The 17,083-nt window shown below is 27.0% G+C and overlaps 3 protein-coding genes across 21 annotated transcripts in view; 2 read left to right on the top strand and 1 right to left on the bottom strand.

Annotated features, from left to right (window-relative positions):
* The window catches only part of LOC126864375 (serine/threonine-protein kinase tousled-like 2), a 29,278-nt gene extending 27,502 nt beyond the window's left edge, over positions 1 to 1,776 (top strand). For all 15 annotated transcript variants that reach the window (XM_050615639.1, XM_050615635.1, XM_050615637.1 and 12 more), the window contains one exon: positions 40 to 1,776. In XM_050615639.1, coding sequence (XP_050471596.1) covers positions 40 to 255 — 216 coding nt within the window. In that variant the 3' untranslated portion in view covers positions 256 to 1,776. The remainder of the gene's footprint in view (positions 1 to 39) is intronic.
* A 3,104-nt stretch (positions 1,777 to 4,880) lies between these two features.
* On the bottom strand, positions 4,881 to 13,260 carry LOC126864372 (DNA topoisomerase 2). Its single transcript, XM_050615624.1, has 23 exons — positions 12,984 to 13,260; positions 11,650 to 11,976; positions 11,294 to 11,537; positions 10,827 to 11,213; positions 10,510 to 10,749; positions 10,329 to 10,434; positions 10,111 to 10,263; positions 9,863 to 10,032; positions 9,570 to 9,780; positions 8,906 to 9,494; positions 8,406 to 8,637; positions 8,131 to 8,330; positions 7,909 to 8,044; positions 7,540 to 7,839; positions 7,120 to 7,353; positions 6,858 to 7,046; positions 6,632 to 6,758; positions 6,401 to 6,553; positions 6,238 to 6,316; positions 6,092 to 6,159; positions 5,855 to 5,971; positions 5,572 to 5,690; positions 4,881 to 5,424 (listed from the first exon to the last, which is right to left on the bottom strand). The coding sequence occupies exons 2-23, from the start codon at positions 11,949 to 11,951 to the stop codon at positions 5,272 to 5,274; spliced, it is 4,509 nt and encodes a 1,502-aa protein (XP_050471581.1). The 5' UTR covers positions 11,952 to 11,976; positions 12,984 to 13,260; the 3' UTR covers positions 4,881 to 5,271.
* Positions 13,261 to 14,230: 970 nt separating this feature from the next.
* On the top strand, positions 14,231 to 16,964 carry LOC126865036 (probable serine/threonine-protein kinase DDB_G0282963). Of its 5 annotated transcripts, none has more exons than XM_050617085.1 (7): positions 14,231 to 14,378; positions 14,482 to 14,846; positions 15,185 to 15,244; positions 15,369 to 15,912; positions 16,035 to 16,358; positions 16,546 to 16,682; positions 16,753 to 16,964. In XM_050617085.1, the coding sequence occupies exons 3-7, from the start codon at positions 15,211 to 15,213 to the stop codon at positions 16,911 to 16,913; spliced, it is 1,200 nt and encodes a 399-aa protein (XP_050473042.1). In that variant the 5' UTR covers positions 14,231 to 14,378; positions 14,482 to 14,846; positions 15,185 to 15,210; the 3' UTR covers positions 16,914 to 16,964. The 5 variants fall into 5 exon arrangements, with proteins under 5 accessions (XP_050473042.1, XP_050473044.1, XP_050473041.1 ...); XM_050617087.1 differs by having other exon boundaries at positions 14,233 to 14,378; positions 14,499 to 14,846; XM_050617084.1 differs by having other exon boundaries at positions 14,233 to 14,400.
* Positions 16,965 to 17,083: the final 119 nt, after the last annotated feature.

The raw sequence follows: 17,083 nt of genomic DNA, 5'->3' as shown, positions 1-17,083 counted from the left end.
AAATCCTAAATTTATTCGTAAATGTTTTTACTTTCACAGAGTTTCATAAGAAGTTGCCTAGCATATAGGAAAGAAGAGCGCATAGATGTGTTGACATTAGCTAGACATGAATATCTACAACCTCCAGTGCCAAAACATGGCCGTCAAGCGAATAATCAGCAACAACAGCAACAACAACAACAGATTCAGCAGCAGCAACAAACCACATTTAATATTGGCATGTTTAGTGGTATGAACGCGTCAAGCAGTTCGTAGTGGAAAAAAACTAAAGACAAAATCTTCGATATACTAATACATGCCAAATCTTGAACATTGAATTGCACACCATCTCATCTTAGGAACATAGCGGTTGCTATAACGAATTGTAAATATTAAAAACCGGATAATATCACCATCACCAATGCCACGATTACCACTACCACTACCACTCCACTACCACTACCGCCATCACTACCACTTCCACCACACCTTTACAACTATACTTACAGGCCAACTACATAGGACATTGCAAGAGAGATGCGAGACTGGTCGTCGCAAGTCCAGAAGCTTGCGTCTTTCTACAATACAAGCTACATTATTCAGCATGACAAAAATGTTGTGTTCGTAAATATTCAATTGTATTATCGTTCCTTGTATCAAACAGTGGGCTGACTTGATAATAGTGTTTAAAAAGAAATGAGAGAAACAGATAAACATGTGATAAGTCATTGTGAATTAAAGTGAAGTTCAAATTAAGAAGAAAAGGAAACAAAGGAGTATAGCGACGGAAATCATTACAAGTGAAAATTACTCGGTGAAAATAAAGAGAGCAACGGAAGATAAAGTATCCGAGGCAAAGCGCGTCAAAGCAGTGTAGAGGGACTTTGCTTTTATGGAGACGTTCCTCTCTTCTGAAGTTACGTATGGATGAATGAGTGTGACGAAAGATTGTTAAAACTAGTGTGCGTGTATATATTTATACTATATATATATATATACTAATAAATCCGATATAATATATATATATGGTGTAAAGAACAGGACAGCATTGACAGTGGAAAGACAACTGTGGTGGATCCTCGCATGACCTCCGTGCAGCCAAGTATTCCATGAATATTTGACTGCACATCATGTTACTTTATTCAAATATTAACATTATTACTTATATCATGACTAATAACGATTAACATACACACACGAGGAGATTTGGTTGGTTGTTCCTATTCTGAAATGAGTGGGCTTATCTACACCGGATTGATTGGTCTAAGGTTCGAATGCAAAGAAAGTAAAAGAATCGCGATGCTCCCAAATAAAAAAAGAACATACAGAATCGCAGTCCACGGTTTATATGCTCCATGCACATGTACATTTTTAATCCATGATTTTCTAATAGAGTGATTCATTTTTTTCTAGAGTGGACTTCGGCGCGATAATTATGATCTTACATTTTCGTGATATATAACAATTCTTATAATCAGGCATTAAAAATTTTTAAAGTAAGATTCATGATACTGTACCGACCTGGTTGCTATTTCTTTATTCATAATTTGTTTTATATATGTACGTTATATATAGATAATTATGAAATAGAAGATTAAGTTATTTTATCAAGTGCCCTTGCTTTGTATTATAGTCGCGTCTGTCGACAACCTGCAGCTTTTGGGAGTACTAGAAAGTTGTTAAAATGTTGTAAGTTGTTGGTACAATGTGGGCACGGTATTGGTTGATAAATCAATACCAACGTGATTGGCAAAGAATGGTCAGAGGAGAATACATTACAAGTCTGAACAGAGTCTACTACTAGATCCATCGCTTCTATTCTAAAAGCCAACCGTTCCTGCTTCCCTCTCCTATTTCTCTTGCGGTTTTCAAATTTATTAAACAGGAAAGCGTATACTTTTAAAATTCCTCTACGAGGAAGTGCTTTTTGTAAACTAAGTTCGAACACAAACTAGTCAGAAAATGAATAAATTCATTTACTTTTTCTCCGAGGACGGGTATGCATAATTGTCAAATTTGAAAATTTTCAATTTTTCGGTATATTTATGTAATCATCGTTTTCATATAATTAAAAAATTAACTGTAATCGAGCAAAAATTCCCTAATTCAGAAATTTTGCTTGAACATAATGGTTAAAATAATCGCGATTAGTTTTATTATATTTTAATATATTTATTATAGTTTAAAATGACAATTGGTGCATACTATTCTTGGGCAAAAAATAGCATATACTTTGGCCAGTAAAATTTACGAAAAACACTTCTTTTAAAAAACAGGGATATCGTTCTGCTACCACAACAAATTGCTACCAGGAAAAGATTAAATCATTTAATAAGACGTCAAACTGATGAAAGAACGAAAAAAAATCATTTAACGAGCATTTATTCTATGAAATCTCATTTGGGATTATTTGTAATGATAAAAAATGAAACAAATCTGCACCAAGCAGTGTTTATATGTTTTGCGATAGAAGCAATTTTGCATTTGTATATAGTGAAGACTCCTTAAAAATGCATCGTTAATAAAACTATTAAATGCATATATCGAAAACAAATTTTTATCCAAGGAATAAGATTTTTTTCATAGAAAATTCATTGCACAAATATTCAAATATTGCCTGATCAGATATATTCTTTAAAAACTACGGGTCAACTTGAAAAGAAAAGCATTACATAATAATATTTCCTGCTCTATGTGCTTTTATAACTATATGCATGCTAGAGTTTGGAGTATTATTATGCATTTTAAAAAAAGAGGAATTTAAATAATTCTTTAATAAATAAAGTTTTTTTTTATCGCCCTTGCGTGTCAGCATAGTCACGATCTTCCTCATAAACAACAGGAATTGCGTCGAGGATGCTGTATGAAACGTTATAGCAATAAATTTACGTATTTGTGTATAATTTAAAGTTAGTAAACTTATTAATTAAATATGAATCACATATAACAGTGTATATTTCTCCTACAATACATATGTGTGGATATAAAATTATTTTCTTTCATTAGGTAAATTTTTGGATAGGAATATAATATAAAATATTATTTCCATTGAATTTGATTAGAATATTTGTATATAAAGAACAAAACATAACTTTTTACTTATACTTAACTTTAATTATAGTATAAAATTATGTTATTTTATCGAGTAAATTCTATAAATTTCAAGAAGTATATACATACACATACTGAATGATCTGCTGAAAGATTTTAATCATTCTAGTCTCAAGGGCTTTTATGGGATTTATCGAATTTTAAAGAATCATGAAATCAAATTCCTTTTTTTCATTAATAGTTTTAAGCCTGTAGTATAATGTATTGAAAGATTTGTTACAAAATTGGCAAAATTAAGAAAACTATAAATGTTTATAAAGTACAATACAATTATTACATAATTCCATTCTGAACAGTTACTTATAATACACTTTTTTCAAACCCGTATTTTTCAATCATACAGTTCAAAAAACTCAAAAGTTATTCATTTGGTTGATTTGATATCTTGTGATGATATTTATATATACATGAAAAAAACAAATCACTTTCATAATCTGTAATTTCATTGACTATTAGCATATTGACAATAGCATACAAATTTATTTAGTTCAAGAACAATTTGATTTTTAAAACAAAACAATATTTCAAGAATTATGCCATTTATATGTTCCTCGTATTTTTTCGCTGCCTATCGATCCTTTTGATTCTTTAAACATTAATTTTATTTTTATACCTACATCATTATAAAGAAAATCAACTAGTGAAAACTTAGGAGATTGCATGAACTTGTTTTGACCTACTCATTTATTTTGAAATTTTTGTGTTCAATGATGTATTCATTTCTGTTTCATGTGTTTGAAACGTGCGCTTAGAATTTTTGAAAAAATAGTTCCAATGGAAAATATTTTAAATAAAAACTGTCTGTTTTTTAATGTAAGTTTTCATTTGGAATTTTTAAATCAATTTTATTTCATCCCGTACAATAAAATATTAGATAATAATAATTCAACATATTAAAATGCTTTGGCACCTATAAAATTTAAAGGTAGAGCAGCTAAAATTATTAGCTGCACATTACATTATTCCTAAAAAAAAAGCGAATAACTTTTATATCATGTAGTTTCACTATTCTATGCCCTCTTTTATTGAGAACAAATGTAGTGGTATAGTAGAACAAACGAATAATATCCGTATTAAGAAAAAAAGAATTAAAATAACTTTAATATTCAAAGATTATTTTTAACAATATTTAAATATTGTAAATTAAAATTTTAACATATTTAGTAACATATATTGAAAAGGAGATTTAATATTCTCTTTCTTTATGTATTATTTGATTAATTAGATCATTTATCTTTATTAAAATTTGTTCACAGAATATAGATAATTAATCGTACGAATGTGCTAATTAATACAATTACCTTCATATATTATGGTAAGTACATTATTTATTAATGATATGTCACAGCTAGATGTCTGTAAAAAATGTGTTTTGTTCCAAAATTAATCCAACATACAAAAAGAAAAAATAAATAAAAACAAATTTAAGTTAATTAATATAACGAGTCTTAATGTTTAAATTAATAGTCTATCCGTATTATAAATACAAAAATTTCATTACTGTCATATGTTTGTGAATCTCTACATTTGTAGTTATTAAGCATACACAGAACATCAATTATATTTTTCATTCAATACCAATACTATTAATAGAAGGTATGTGATCAGTAGTTAATATGTGTAATAGTTAATACGTGACTAAGTGTTTTATGAAGATGAACTAAATTTTTCATTCTATATATATACATTATTATTACAATAACAAAAGTTTCTCTTAATTGATACTGAGTTTTGCAACAAATCACACATTATTCCATTTCCAATGAGCTGATATTCTAACATGTGCAAAAATATTTTATTAATTTTTTTTACAAAACAATGAGTATTTAAATATCTTTCTCCAGAAAATTAACATACAGAGATAGTATAGATATTTTAAAATTGAATATTATTTAAATATTTAGATACTCAAATGTTATACAGTCAGTCATGACTCAAATGTATTATCGCATTGCACACTATGCATATATTATTTAATTATCACTGTAAAATGTAATTTTCTTAAAATATTCTAATTTATATATTCTAGTATATGTATGTACAATATCATATAAAATTATTGTATTGCCTTGATCTTAATGAAGGCAAAATCTGTTAAAATTTATATCAAATGTGATCACACAGATCGTGATTAAGATCGTGTTTATTTGCTTATGCCTTTAAAATATTGTACAAAATCGATCAGTTGGAATCATCCTCATCATCATCCGAAACTGCGTATGAAACAGGTTTACGAGCACGACCGGCAGTTTTTCGAGGTGGTACCGGAGAACTATCTACTACACTAAGAATACTTTCTTCCTCCGACTCAGACTTCTTCTTTCTTTTCTTTACCTGTATAATTAAATAATTTTTGTGCAATTAAATAGCAAATGAATTTAAAATACTGATAAATATCTTTTTGCGTTATTTTTTCGTGATATGTCATAAATTTTTATTAATAGTTTTTATTTTGTTATTATCAATTGCATTGTTACTTACGGGAGTTTGTTTATTTGAAAACATAACTTCCTCCGAGTCTGAATCGGAAGAAACAACTTTTTTCTTTAACTGCCTTTTCATTGCCTTTCCACCATTTTCAGTTTTCTTTTTAGCCGGAGCTAAAACATAAATAATGAGGCATAATATTAGTGACATTGATAGCTATAATATTAGTGAAGATATAAATTAATGACATTGTATAAAATATTTTGTAAATATGTAAACACAAACTAAGAATACCAAATGTAATATTTTGCAATTAGCAAAGTACTGAATACTTTACCTTTCATCGGAGGTGAGAATATTGAAGGTGATTCTTCGCTAGATGCTGCAGGAGCTTTTGTTGATTGTTTTTCTGGAGTACTACCAACTAATGAATCAAAAAGTTCTTCCGAACTAGCTATTATTTGAACAGAGATATAATTATAATTATTATAATTTTTATATGAAATTAGCGTATCAATATAACAATATAATTAATATGTTAAACTAATAGTCCATAACAGTAACATTTACTTACGTTTCTTATGTATTTTGAGAATATCATCAGAATCGCTATTAATGACAGCTGTAGTAGGTTTTGTTTTACTAAAAAATAAATTTAATGAGTATATATTGCTTATGTATGCATATATAACGTTATATAATTATAAATAAAGTACTCACTGCTCCATGTCTGAAGAAACACTGAGTATTTCATCACTAGAAGAAGATTCTGCACTACTATAGTTGTAATTCTTTTTAGCTGTAATGTCGAAAACAAACTTCGTAAATATTAGCATATTAAAAATACACATAAATTTGACAAATATCAAATGGAAATTAATACCTGCTGCTGCTCTACGAGATGTACGAGGTGCTGGAGGAGGAGAAATACTGCCGAAATCAATATCATCATTACTATCAGAATCTTTATCTTTCTTCTTGTCGTCTTTCTCTTTTTTCACTTTGGACTTAAATTGTAATGTTGTTTGTTTCAATCCTAATCAATATAGTAAATGGTTATTATTGATAAATTTCATAGAATTTTTTATTTTATTATAACTATGAGCATATATACTTTTTTTGCCACCAGCTTTTTTTTCTATCTTTTCTGGAGAATTGCCCAATCTATCGTCTATAGGTTTGGCATTTGATTCAATCAACATGTCAAATTCATCTTTATCTTCTATTGGTTCTTTTTTTACCTATTATGTTACATAAAACGTTATATTATATTTCCACAAAAAATATAGAAGCGATTTTATTAAAAAAAGAAAAGACTTAATATCGTGTACTCCATTTACCCTTTGATGTTTCTTTATGCCCTCCTTTTTATCCTTAGATACAATTTCTGCTTTTTCAATCTTTCTTTTTAATTCAGTATCAATTATGGGTACTATTCGACGAATATCATCAGAAGTGTAATACTTTGAGGGTGGTTTTTTAATACATTGTTTAGACTTCTGCTCTTCTTTTCGTTCTTTTTCTTCTAACTATAGTAAAATACAGTATATATGAGAAAAATTAAATATTATCTTATTAAAAATAAAAAGAAGTTACGCTTACTCTATTCAATTCATTCAACAAGTTATCTAAATCCTCTTTCCATAAAGAAATAGGTGTACGAGCTTGTAACCTTTTCAATTCTGCTAATTTATCGTCTTTTTGGCGTAATAGTTCATCTTTCTTTTCCTTCGTTAAACACCACAATGTCATTCCTAGTAAATAATCGAAGTTCTCTTTTCCAATAGCTGTAGATGATGTAGCTGATTCTTCATCAACATTTTCTGCTACTTCTTCCTATCAATATGTTACAGAAATTTGCATATTAAATATTTAGAGTAAAATAAAAATTATAGTTGTAATAAATGTTTTTGTTTACATAAGTTTCTTTTTATTACTTACTTGAGCTTCCTAATGTAGCATAACAATTAAATTTTAATACATTTCAAATATGTTGTTTTAAAATAAAGACGCAATACTTACTAAAACTTCTTCCCTGTTTTGTGATAACTTCCAAGCCAAGACTGGATCAGATTCATATTCTCGCCTAATTAATTCAGCAATCATATCTTTCCTTTTTTTATTTTCTATTACTATAGTACCATCACATTTTTCTAGAATGAATCGTGCTTGATTTGAAAGTTTAGATGCCTCTGCTTGTAATATACCTTCCAAATATTCTTTTCTTTTATGATACGTTTCTAACCTTACTTTATAGAAACCTTTTAAAATCTGAAGAACACTATCATATTTTTGTAGACATAGATTCTCATCAAAAGCACACTGCAAAAATGAATTTATTATAAATGAGTTTGAGTTTTAAATACCTTAAATATATTATTTGCCTTTTACCATAGATGTAACGGTTGTTGTTGTTTGCAATTTAAATGCTTTATGAAGACCATCTCTTTCTAGTTCTACTAACTTATCACGATTTATCATTATTATAAAGTGTACTGCTGTATCTGTATTATATTCCTTGTAATCACTAGAATAATGTAAGGGAAAACAAGTAATAAATATCTTTTTATCATTTATCTTTAGCACTGATACTAAAATAACAATTATATTTACGTAATAATAGCTGGGATTTTCTCAGTTCCATGTAACATTGGTTCCAATACTGTTTCTTTATATGTTTGAGTCCAAGTCCCAACTGGAAGTTCAGTAATTTCAACTTTATCTGGTGCTATCACTGAGATTTCTCCATTAATAACATATCTATAATCTCCACAACTTTCTATGACCCCTTTAAAGTTTTTATAATATGGTACCTGTAGAAAATGTGACAAAATATGGTAAAATACATGTACAATGAATATTAAAGAAGTATTTAAAAAAAATGTTACCATTGGTTTTGGATCAGCACCATCCATCATTCTATATAAATTTTCAATTATTTCTCTAGGATTATAATTTGGTATCTTTGTCATCCATCCAGTACCAATACCATCGGCACCATTCACTAATACCATTGGTATAGTTGGTACATAAAAGACAGGCTCAATTTTTTGATTATCATCATATTCATGTTTTAATAAAGGATCATCATGTTTGTGAAATATATATCTTGCTAATGGACTGTGAATAACAGAGGAGATTACATATATATAGATTGTTTCTTGTACAAAATATCTGTTTTATTTTGATGAGGTAATAAATAACTGAAAGTATTAAAAAAATGCTTTAAGGAAGATTGTTTATTTTAGAGAAAAAACAATTTATATTATGTCCTTAATTATGCCAAATATCATTTACAAAAACATTTCTTTGATACTTTAGTTTTTCATGAGATACTCTACTTTGTTCAGATAAAACAGACATTCTGTATATGCAATTTCATGTATACCTGAGCATTGTGAAAATGTAACGAGGACTCGCCGCATCCTTTCCTCCGGCGAGTCTCGTACCAAATTGACCAATTGGTTGTAGTAAATTTATATTATTACTTCCTACGAAATTTTGTGCGAGGTTAATGATAGTTGACATAAGAGAAACTTCACCATGATGATATGCTGAATGTTCAGCTACAGAACCAGCTAATTGTGCAACTTTTACTTCACGTTTGTCATTACGTTTTAAACATGTATATAATACTTTCCTTTGTCCAGGTTTAAAACCATCGATCATATTTGGTATAGACCGAACATTGTCATAGTTACTGTATAAAACCAATTCTACATTAATGAAATCAGAAAAGGACACAGTCCGTGTATCCTTTTCGTACAGAAAGCGTTCTCCGAGACCAATTTCCTTTCTTCTCTTTGTTTCATCCATATGGTTCATTAACCAATCTTTACGTTGATCAACACATTTCTTACTGAAAGCCATGATGATGTTCTGATCATCTTGATCTCCATCATATCTAAATCGAATTCTATGTCTAGTCATATTTTCAAAATATTCTTTTGCTTCCTTAGCAGTGGAAGTACCCAAACCTATAAGTAACAGATCTTTTTATGTATTCCCAACAAAAAAAACAATAAAATTTTTAAAATAATAGAAATACAAACCTTTGTAGTACTTAATTTTGTAGGTATGAAAATTTTCCGTTTCTGACTTCCATTTTTGGAATTCTGGCATTGAAAAGAAACTTAATATTTGATTTCCTTTTGAAGCTTTAACAATAGGTGTAATAAATTCCTCTACGAAATTTAATTTCAATAATGACGGCCAATTATGATGAATAAAATTAATTAATAAGCCTTTGATATGTGAACCATCCTAATAAATACATTTGACAAAATTATGTTATTACACAATTAAAATATGCACATGGAAATGTAAAATTTAATAGAAAATTAACCTGATCCTGATCAGTCATTATCATCATTTTTCCATAACGTAATGTTTTTAAATCTTCTCGAGTTTCATATTTCTTTTTATACTGGAGCCCAAGAATTTTTATTAAATTATTAATTTCTGCATTTTCCAAAATCTGCTTATGTGTTGCTTCTCTTACGTTCAAAATTTTACCTAAAGTTGAAAACATTTATAAATAGTATTATATATAATTTAAGTAATTTTCACTTACATGACGTTTGCATTATTTACCTCTTAAAGGAAATATACCATATTTATCTCTACCTATCGCCGCAAGTCCAGATACAGCCATGGTTTTGGCTGAATCTCCCTCAGTTAATATAAGTGTACATTCTAATGATTTGTTAGTTCCAGCATCATTAGCATCTTCCAATTTTGGTATACCTGAAATACAAGATTATATAAATAACTAAAATTATTTGTATCATATGAATATACACGAAATTTACCTTGCAATTTTCTTTGTTTTGACTTGGGGCCCAATTTTTGTAACTGACTATCAGCTTTAAATTTCGCCCATGTCAAAACTGCTTCTACAATTCCGATTTTCGTTACCTAAGTATAAATTAAAATTTAATACATATATAGACAAGTATTATATTAATAATAAAATTGCATTTTAATAATTACAGCTGTAATAAATTTTTCACTAAGTGTGCACTTTGATCCAAAACTTTTAGGTTGCAATGTCATATTCTCTTTAGTTTGTGAATCAAATGTGGGATTATTAATAAGACAATTAACAAAAATCCACAAATGATTTTTTATTTGGAATGGTTTAATTGCTACTCCAGCCTTATTTTTCTTTTTTAATGTTTCTGTTAATTGTTTCACTATTAATTCTGTGACATGATCTACATGTCGGCCACCCTGTTTGCAAAAGAGTTTGTTCAATTTTTTATACATAAACATTAATTTCATCTATTCTATTTCATTATATCTATTACCTTTGTTGTTGCAATACTGTTTACAAAAGACATATGCTGGTAACCTTTGTCAGATAAAGCAACGGCTACTTCCCAGCGAGCTCCACAACTTTCATATACAACTTTTAAAGGATTACCACCTTCATCTTCCCTACCTTTGATATAGAAATCAACATAGTCCTTGAAATTCTTGACAGGAATCTTAGTACCATTAAGATAGACTTTAACACCTCTAGTTGAAGCTGCTACATCATAAGCTCTTCTAGACATTAGAGCAACTATGTCATCATCCAAAGACTGCATTTTAAATTTTGATAGATCTGGTGAAAATATGACTTTTGTAAAATCTTCGCCAGAAAAGTCTTTAATCCTAGGCTCACTTGCAATTCCCATATTATTATTCCACGTCTATAAATATTTATTTTAAATAATTACAGACACATATTACTATAAAACAAATATTTCAAATGTTTTTATAAGATAATTACTTGTTTTAAACATTTTTTGTATTCCTTAGATGCGGTTTCCACAGTAAAGCGGTGGCTAAAAATATTACACAATTTGGCACCATAGCCATTTCTACCACCTGTTACTTTCTCTTCTTCATCATCATAATTAGACGATGTTAACAAATGGCCAAATATCATTGTAGGAACATACATATTTTCCTCTTTATGAATTACCACTGGAATGCCTTTACCATTATTCCATACAGATATAACATTATTTTTTCTACAAATAAAATTTATTATTCATTAATTTTATCATTTATGATTCATTTTATAATTCATATAATTATTATTATACATTATCCATTTCGTAATAGATATTAAATAGTTCTTACGGATCAATTTCAATTTTAATTGTATCCATTTTAGGATCCCTCTGTTTATTATCTGCCGCATTTACTAATATTTCATCAAATATTTTGTACAATCCCGGAACATATTTTATTTCTTTTTGTACCATTGATTCTTTTTCTTTATCATAAATCCACATCATTTCCGTCATTGGTTCAACAGAACCAATATAAGTATCGGGACGTAGTAAAATATGTTCCAACTGAGATTTTTTTTGATATATACCTTCAATAGTTTTTTTCTTTGATACATTATCACCACTTCCATTTTCTACTGTATTACTCATGTTTGCAGAAAGTCTTTTTATGTAACTATAAAATTTCAATACAATATATATAATAAACTATGACAATTTCAATTGATGTCAAATTACATATTATATCTAAATATTATTTATTCATATCCATTATTATAATTCTTAATACGTGAAGGTGATCAAACAATTCTTTCTTTCAAGGTATATGAACTATAATGTTTAGGTATATTAGAAAGCATTGTTTTATAACGAGAAGAAATACTTGCTCGTAATACATAGCTTCTAAGAATATGCTTTTCTCTTAATATTAATATTACTATTATGTATCCACTAAATACTTAAATTACAATTGAAATCGATAACTAATTATTCAGATTAATATTTACAATATTATCATTCTTTCTTTTACAAATCTATATATGAATTATTTATTATAGAGCTTTAATTTTAATTATTAATAACATTCTCCATGTATGAAAAAATATTTCAAGTATAGCATTCCTTATTCGTAATTGTTTATTACACAGAAAATTTCTATATAACCATACTACACGTTATGCTATAAACGCTTCATTATTAGTATTATTAACATATTAAATAGACAGGATATTATTGATATAATTGTAAAATAATAATAAAATTATCCTTTTAAAATAAATAAAATTTTATTTTAACTAATTTTAATATAAATTTGTATAGATCGTTTGTTCAAAATTTAGAGTACAATTGAATTAAATTTGGAGCAATAAGTATAAATATAACATAAAAATAAAGTTAAATAATCGTAACGGGAAGATAGTATAAGTATATTCGAAACGTGACATAAAAGTTTTCATTTCTATTAAAGGTTAAAACTAATATTTATTAAAAATTTCATACCCGAAACAAGTTTTACTAATATGGCGGGAAAACATTTTCCGTGTAATTGGCTAACGCAACAAAAGACGATGGTTTGACATACAATCCCTTTTTTCGAAAATAATACAAGTGTTTCATAAAATACTTAAAAATAAAAGAAATTTTAAGAATAACCTTAAGTCAGAAATCGTTTTCATGATTTACCTGCAATAAAATTGTAATAAAAATACAAAATTGCGTCGGCAACAGAAATTTTCACAAGTATAAAACGTCTGTCAAGATTACAGCTATGAATTAACACCACTGTCGATAAATGACTGAAATTAATTAATTGTCAAACGCACTATTTTGTTATTTTATTGTCCAATTGGCAATTGAATAATTGATCTTGCAGAAAAAATATTATTTTTACCCTACGCTTTGTCTCAAGCCTATACCGTAAATTGATGTCTACACGGTAAACTATCCATCTCCAAACGGCTAAAGTCACTTAGTATAGACGCTGTTCCAAAAGACCATCAAAACTTAACGTACCAAACAATGTTATTTTATTTGATTAAACAATTACAACTTGTATTATATCTATTTAAAAAAGAGATCTTATAACTTATTTATTTAAAGATGACATAATAATGTAAAAATCGATGTAAGAGTATATCAGGGAAATGGAAATTTGAAATGTTAAGATATAGAGAATAAGTGAAAGGATACCGTGCACTTTTTAAAGTCCTTTTTTAAATCAAAGCGTTCGCTTTAAACACGTGTTATTATTTATATTTCATTCATATTATTTAATAATTGTTAAAATGTTAACATCAATTTAAATAAAGAAGCTACACTGGTATTTTCGCAAGTCTAATTCTAAATACATGATCATGTGTCATTTATATCCTATAATACGTTTTTTACATAATTCACTTTCAAATAACAATTTTTAAAAATTAATAACATATTTGATAAATCATTTCGTAATCAATTATTTATATAAAAATGTATAATATACAATGAGTCACAGAAAGTATATAGTTTGAAATGCATATATATTTTCCATATATAAATTTCATCATAATTACTGATATAATCTGGTATTATTGTTTCTAATCGTATTTTCGAGGAAAGATGAGTATAAAAAGTAATAAATTGTACTATTTTAAAGGTAGCTTCATTTTTAATTTTATTTTAATATATAAATATTTTTACTAACGCAGTAACTAAAACAATACAAAATAATAAAATTTTATTATCTAAAAAATTATAATAAAAAGTGATCTGAATAATATACCTTCCACTAATATTTTTTTTATTATATACAATAATCCTTTTAACTTGGATATAATATATATACAAGATTTTATTCTACCAAAATTAATTTAAAGATGCAGCAGATCTACTGTAGTCAATTTAACGAATTAAATTATTAAGGGAAAAGATATTGGTCACAAGGTATATGGAACTCTAGTTATTGGCCGGTGCAGTCATATGCAACGATCGTGGTCTAGTCTATAGTACTAACAAATTATGATTTTCAAGAATAGATTTATATTCGTTAGTGTAGAAAAGATTTGTCTCTGCTTCCTAATTTAATATATTTGGTTAAAGGTTAAGAGATATATTTTCTGAAGTTAGTTTGACGAATATGTCCGGTTTCTTTATTTAGAAATTTAACATTCGAGAATGTAATTTTATATTTCCTATTTTATAGTTTATTTTTTCCTTCAGTATGCAAAGTTGTAGTTTTCATCGAAGGAAGACATTCTTCAAAAGCTATTTCGGAGTATTTCATTTTATAATATCTCAAGATTGTGAAGCAATCCTGTTTCATCTGGATCCCGATCACGTGGTTTTATTTACTTCAATCAACTCAACACGTTGAATAGACTATAAACAATGATTGCAATGTGTATCATATTATAAATACATATGTTATAATTATGACAAAATTATTTAAGAAATCAATTCATGTAGAAGCATTGTGTAATCTCACCAAAAAAAAAGCAAATGTGCTTTCTGAATGTTCTTATCCGTTTTAATAAAAATATATTACTGAATAATAATCTCATTAATTAGGTAAACATCTTTTTATACAATTTATTTTTTGTTCATTTAAAATGATCACAATTAGGTTTTCTTCTAAGAATTATTTTGTATATTTTCATAAAATGGATACAAAAATGATTTTTAATACCTTATACAAATTCCCAGCAGAATAAATTTAATAATTGTGTTGGCTATACTGTTTTTCTAATCATTTTTATATATTGTATATTTCGAGTTATAAACAACATTGTTTATTTAGTAACGCTAATAGTAAAGGAAATTATGCATTAAAAATTATTCAGTTAGAAATATTACAATCGTAATTGTTTATTTTATGGATTAACGAAGAAAAAAAATATCACTTTTAGGCAGTAGTATTAAATAACAATTGGACATGACAACGCTAAAAGGCATTTTTCCTGATTCAAGTATGTCTTTTACAAAATTATTTATTAATATTAAAATAGTAACTTTATATTTACTTGTATTTATAATGATTGTTATCTATATTTTTATTGTAAATTATTTAGTAATTAATATTTTCTTTTTTAGAATCAGTAAAAGGAAAAAATTTCATACATGAAAATGTCAAAAATCTTCGTCGTATAGATCACTTACATATTAATAAAGGAACAAAAGATGTACAAAAATCACAAATATCCAACCGTAGAAAAATTAATAATAATAATTATAGTAATAATCAAAATAATAATGTTTTATCAAAAGTTAATACAAATCTTCGAACAAAAAAGGATGATAATGTGAATACAAGTGTAAATAGTAAATTAGATCAGCATCAAGAATTATGTAAGAAAATAAGTGCGTCAACATTAGACAAAGATAATATTTTTATGAAAAAGACAATACATTCAACAAGTAATAATTTATTAATTAAAGAAAGAAAAAAGGAAAATAAAGGATTACATAAATGTACACAGAAATTACATGAGAATATTTCATCAAATCCTAATTTTTCATATAAATCAGTTGGAGATACTGACAATGATATAAAGGTTCAAATTAAAGTTAAAAGTCAAGGTATTCAAACACTGGACACACAGGAAATTGATGATCTATTTTCTGAAGGAACAGTTAAGTATGTATATTTGTATATTTTATTCAGAGTTATTTTATTTGCTATTTTTGTGTACAGGTCATTATCATTATTATTGTTATTATAGTAGTCTAAAGTTTGCCAATAATAATTTCTCTGTGTAGATACCCTTCAAAAAAATATTTAAATCGTTATGAATCAATAAATAAAGATAATACAAATGAAGAAATTAATGTATCTTCAAGAAGTATAACAAATTCACCTTTAGATCAAGGAGATATTCGAGTCATTGAAAAAAATACACAAGCTAAAAATGATACAAAAAGTTCCAAATCTGTATTATCTAAAGAAGAAGTAAATTTTATTAAATTAAACAAAGAACATACCACTGTAACTAATAAGATAGCAACCCAAATGAATAACAACACCAGTAATAATAGTAATAATAACAATCTTCCTACAAATTATCGCATGGGTGTAGTTCCAAGGTATGTAAATATGTATTTATTATTATATTTATTATTATTCATTGATTCGATTTTTTCTTATATTTTTTACTACAAATAGCAATTATTACATCAGTGATCTATAATTTGTACATACCATTTTTAATTTTATTTCTTAGATTTTAAACCTTCTGACTAAAACTTTTTTGTTGAAAAACTATTTGATTAGGTATATTAAGAACAGAAAGGAAATTCAAGAAAGGGTACAGAGAGCTAAAGTAGAAGAATTGGATCCTAATTGTCCAAATGGACATGTTCCATTACCTGATAATGAGCGTAAGGAGACATTGCAAATGTTAAAAAAGAGTATGTAATTTAAAAATTAAATTTTTTAAAGTGAAATCGTGGTTTATTTAAATCAATATTACTATTCTAGATTACCAAGATTATGTAACTGAATTAAATATGATGCCTATAAAAGTGGATACTCTTAGGGCGCAACGACGAAAAATTGAAATAGAGAAACAACTGAACAAATTAGAAGAAGGGATAAAAGTTTTCTCAAGACCAAAAGTTTATGTAAAAATGAATGCTTAAATTGTTATTGTTTTATATACAGTTATATAATTTAATGTATAAGAAACAGGAGCTTTACCAATTTGCAAAGTTCATCAAATCAAACACTAATATCCTAAAAGCTTATCTCGAAAACTGATGAAGTTTCATAAAGAATTAAAAAGATAGTTAAGAAATGCTTTTTAGCAGCA

This window comes from Bombus huntii, chromosome 4 (genome assembly GCF_024542735.1).
Source record: "Bombus huntii isolate Logan2020A chromosome 4, iyBomHunt1.1, whole genome shotgun sequence".
Classification (NCBI taxonomy): domain Eukaryota; kingdom Metazoa; phylum Arthropoda; class Insecta; order Hymenoptera; family Apidae; genus Bombus; species Bombus huntii.
Note: the sequence above shows the minus strand (reverse complement) of the source record. Positions and strands in the feature narration are given on the sequence as shown.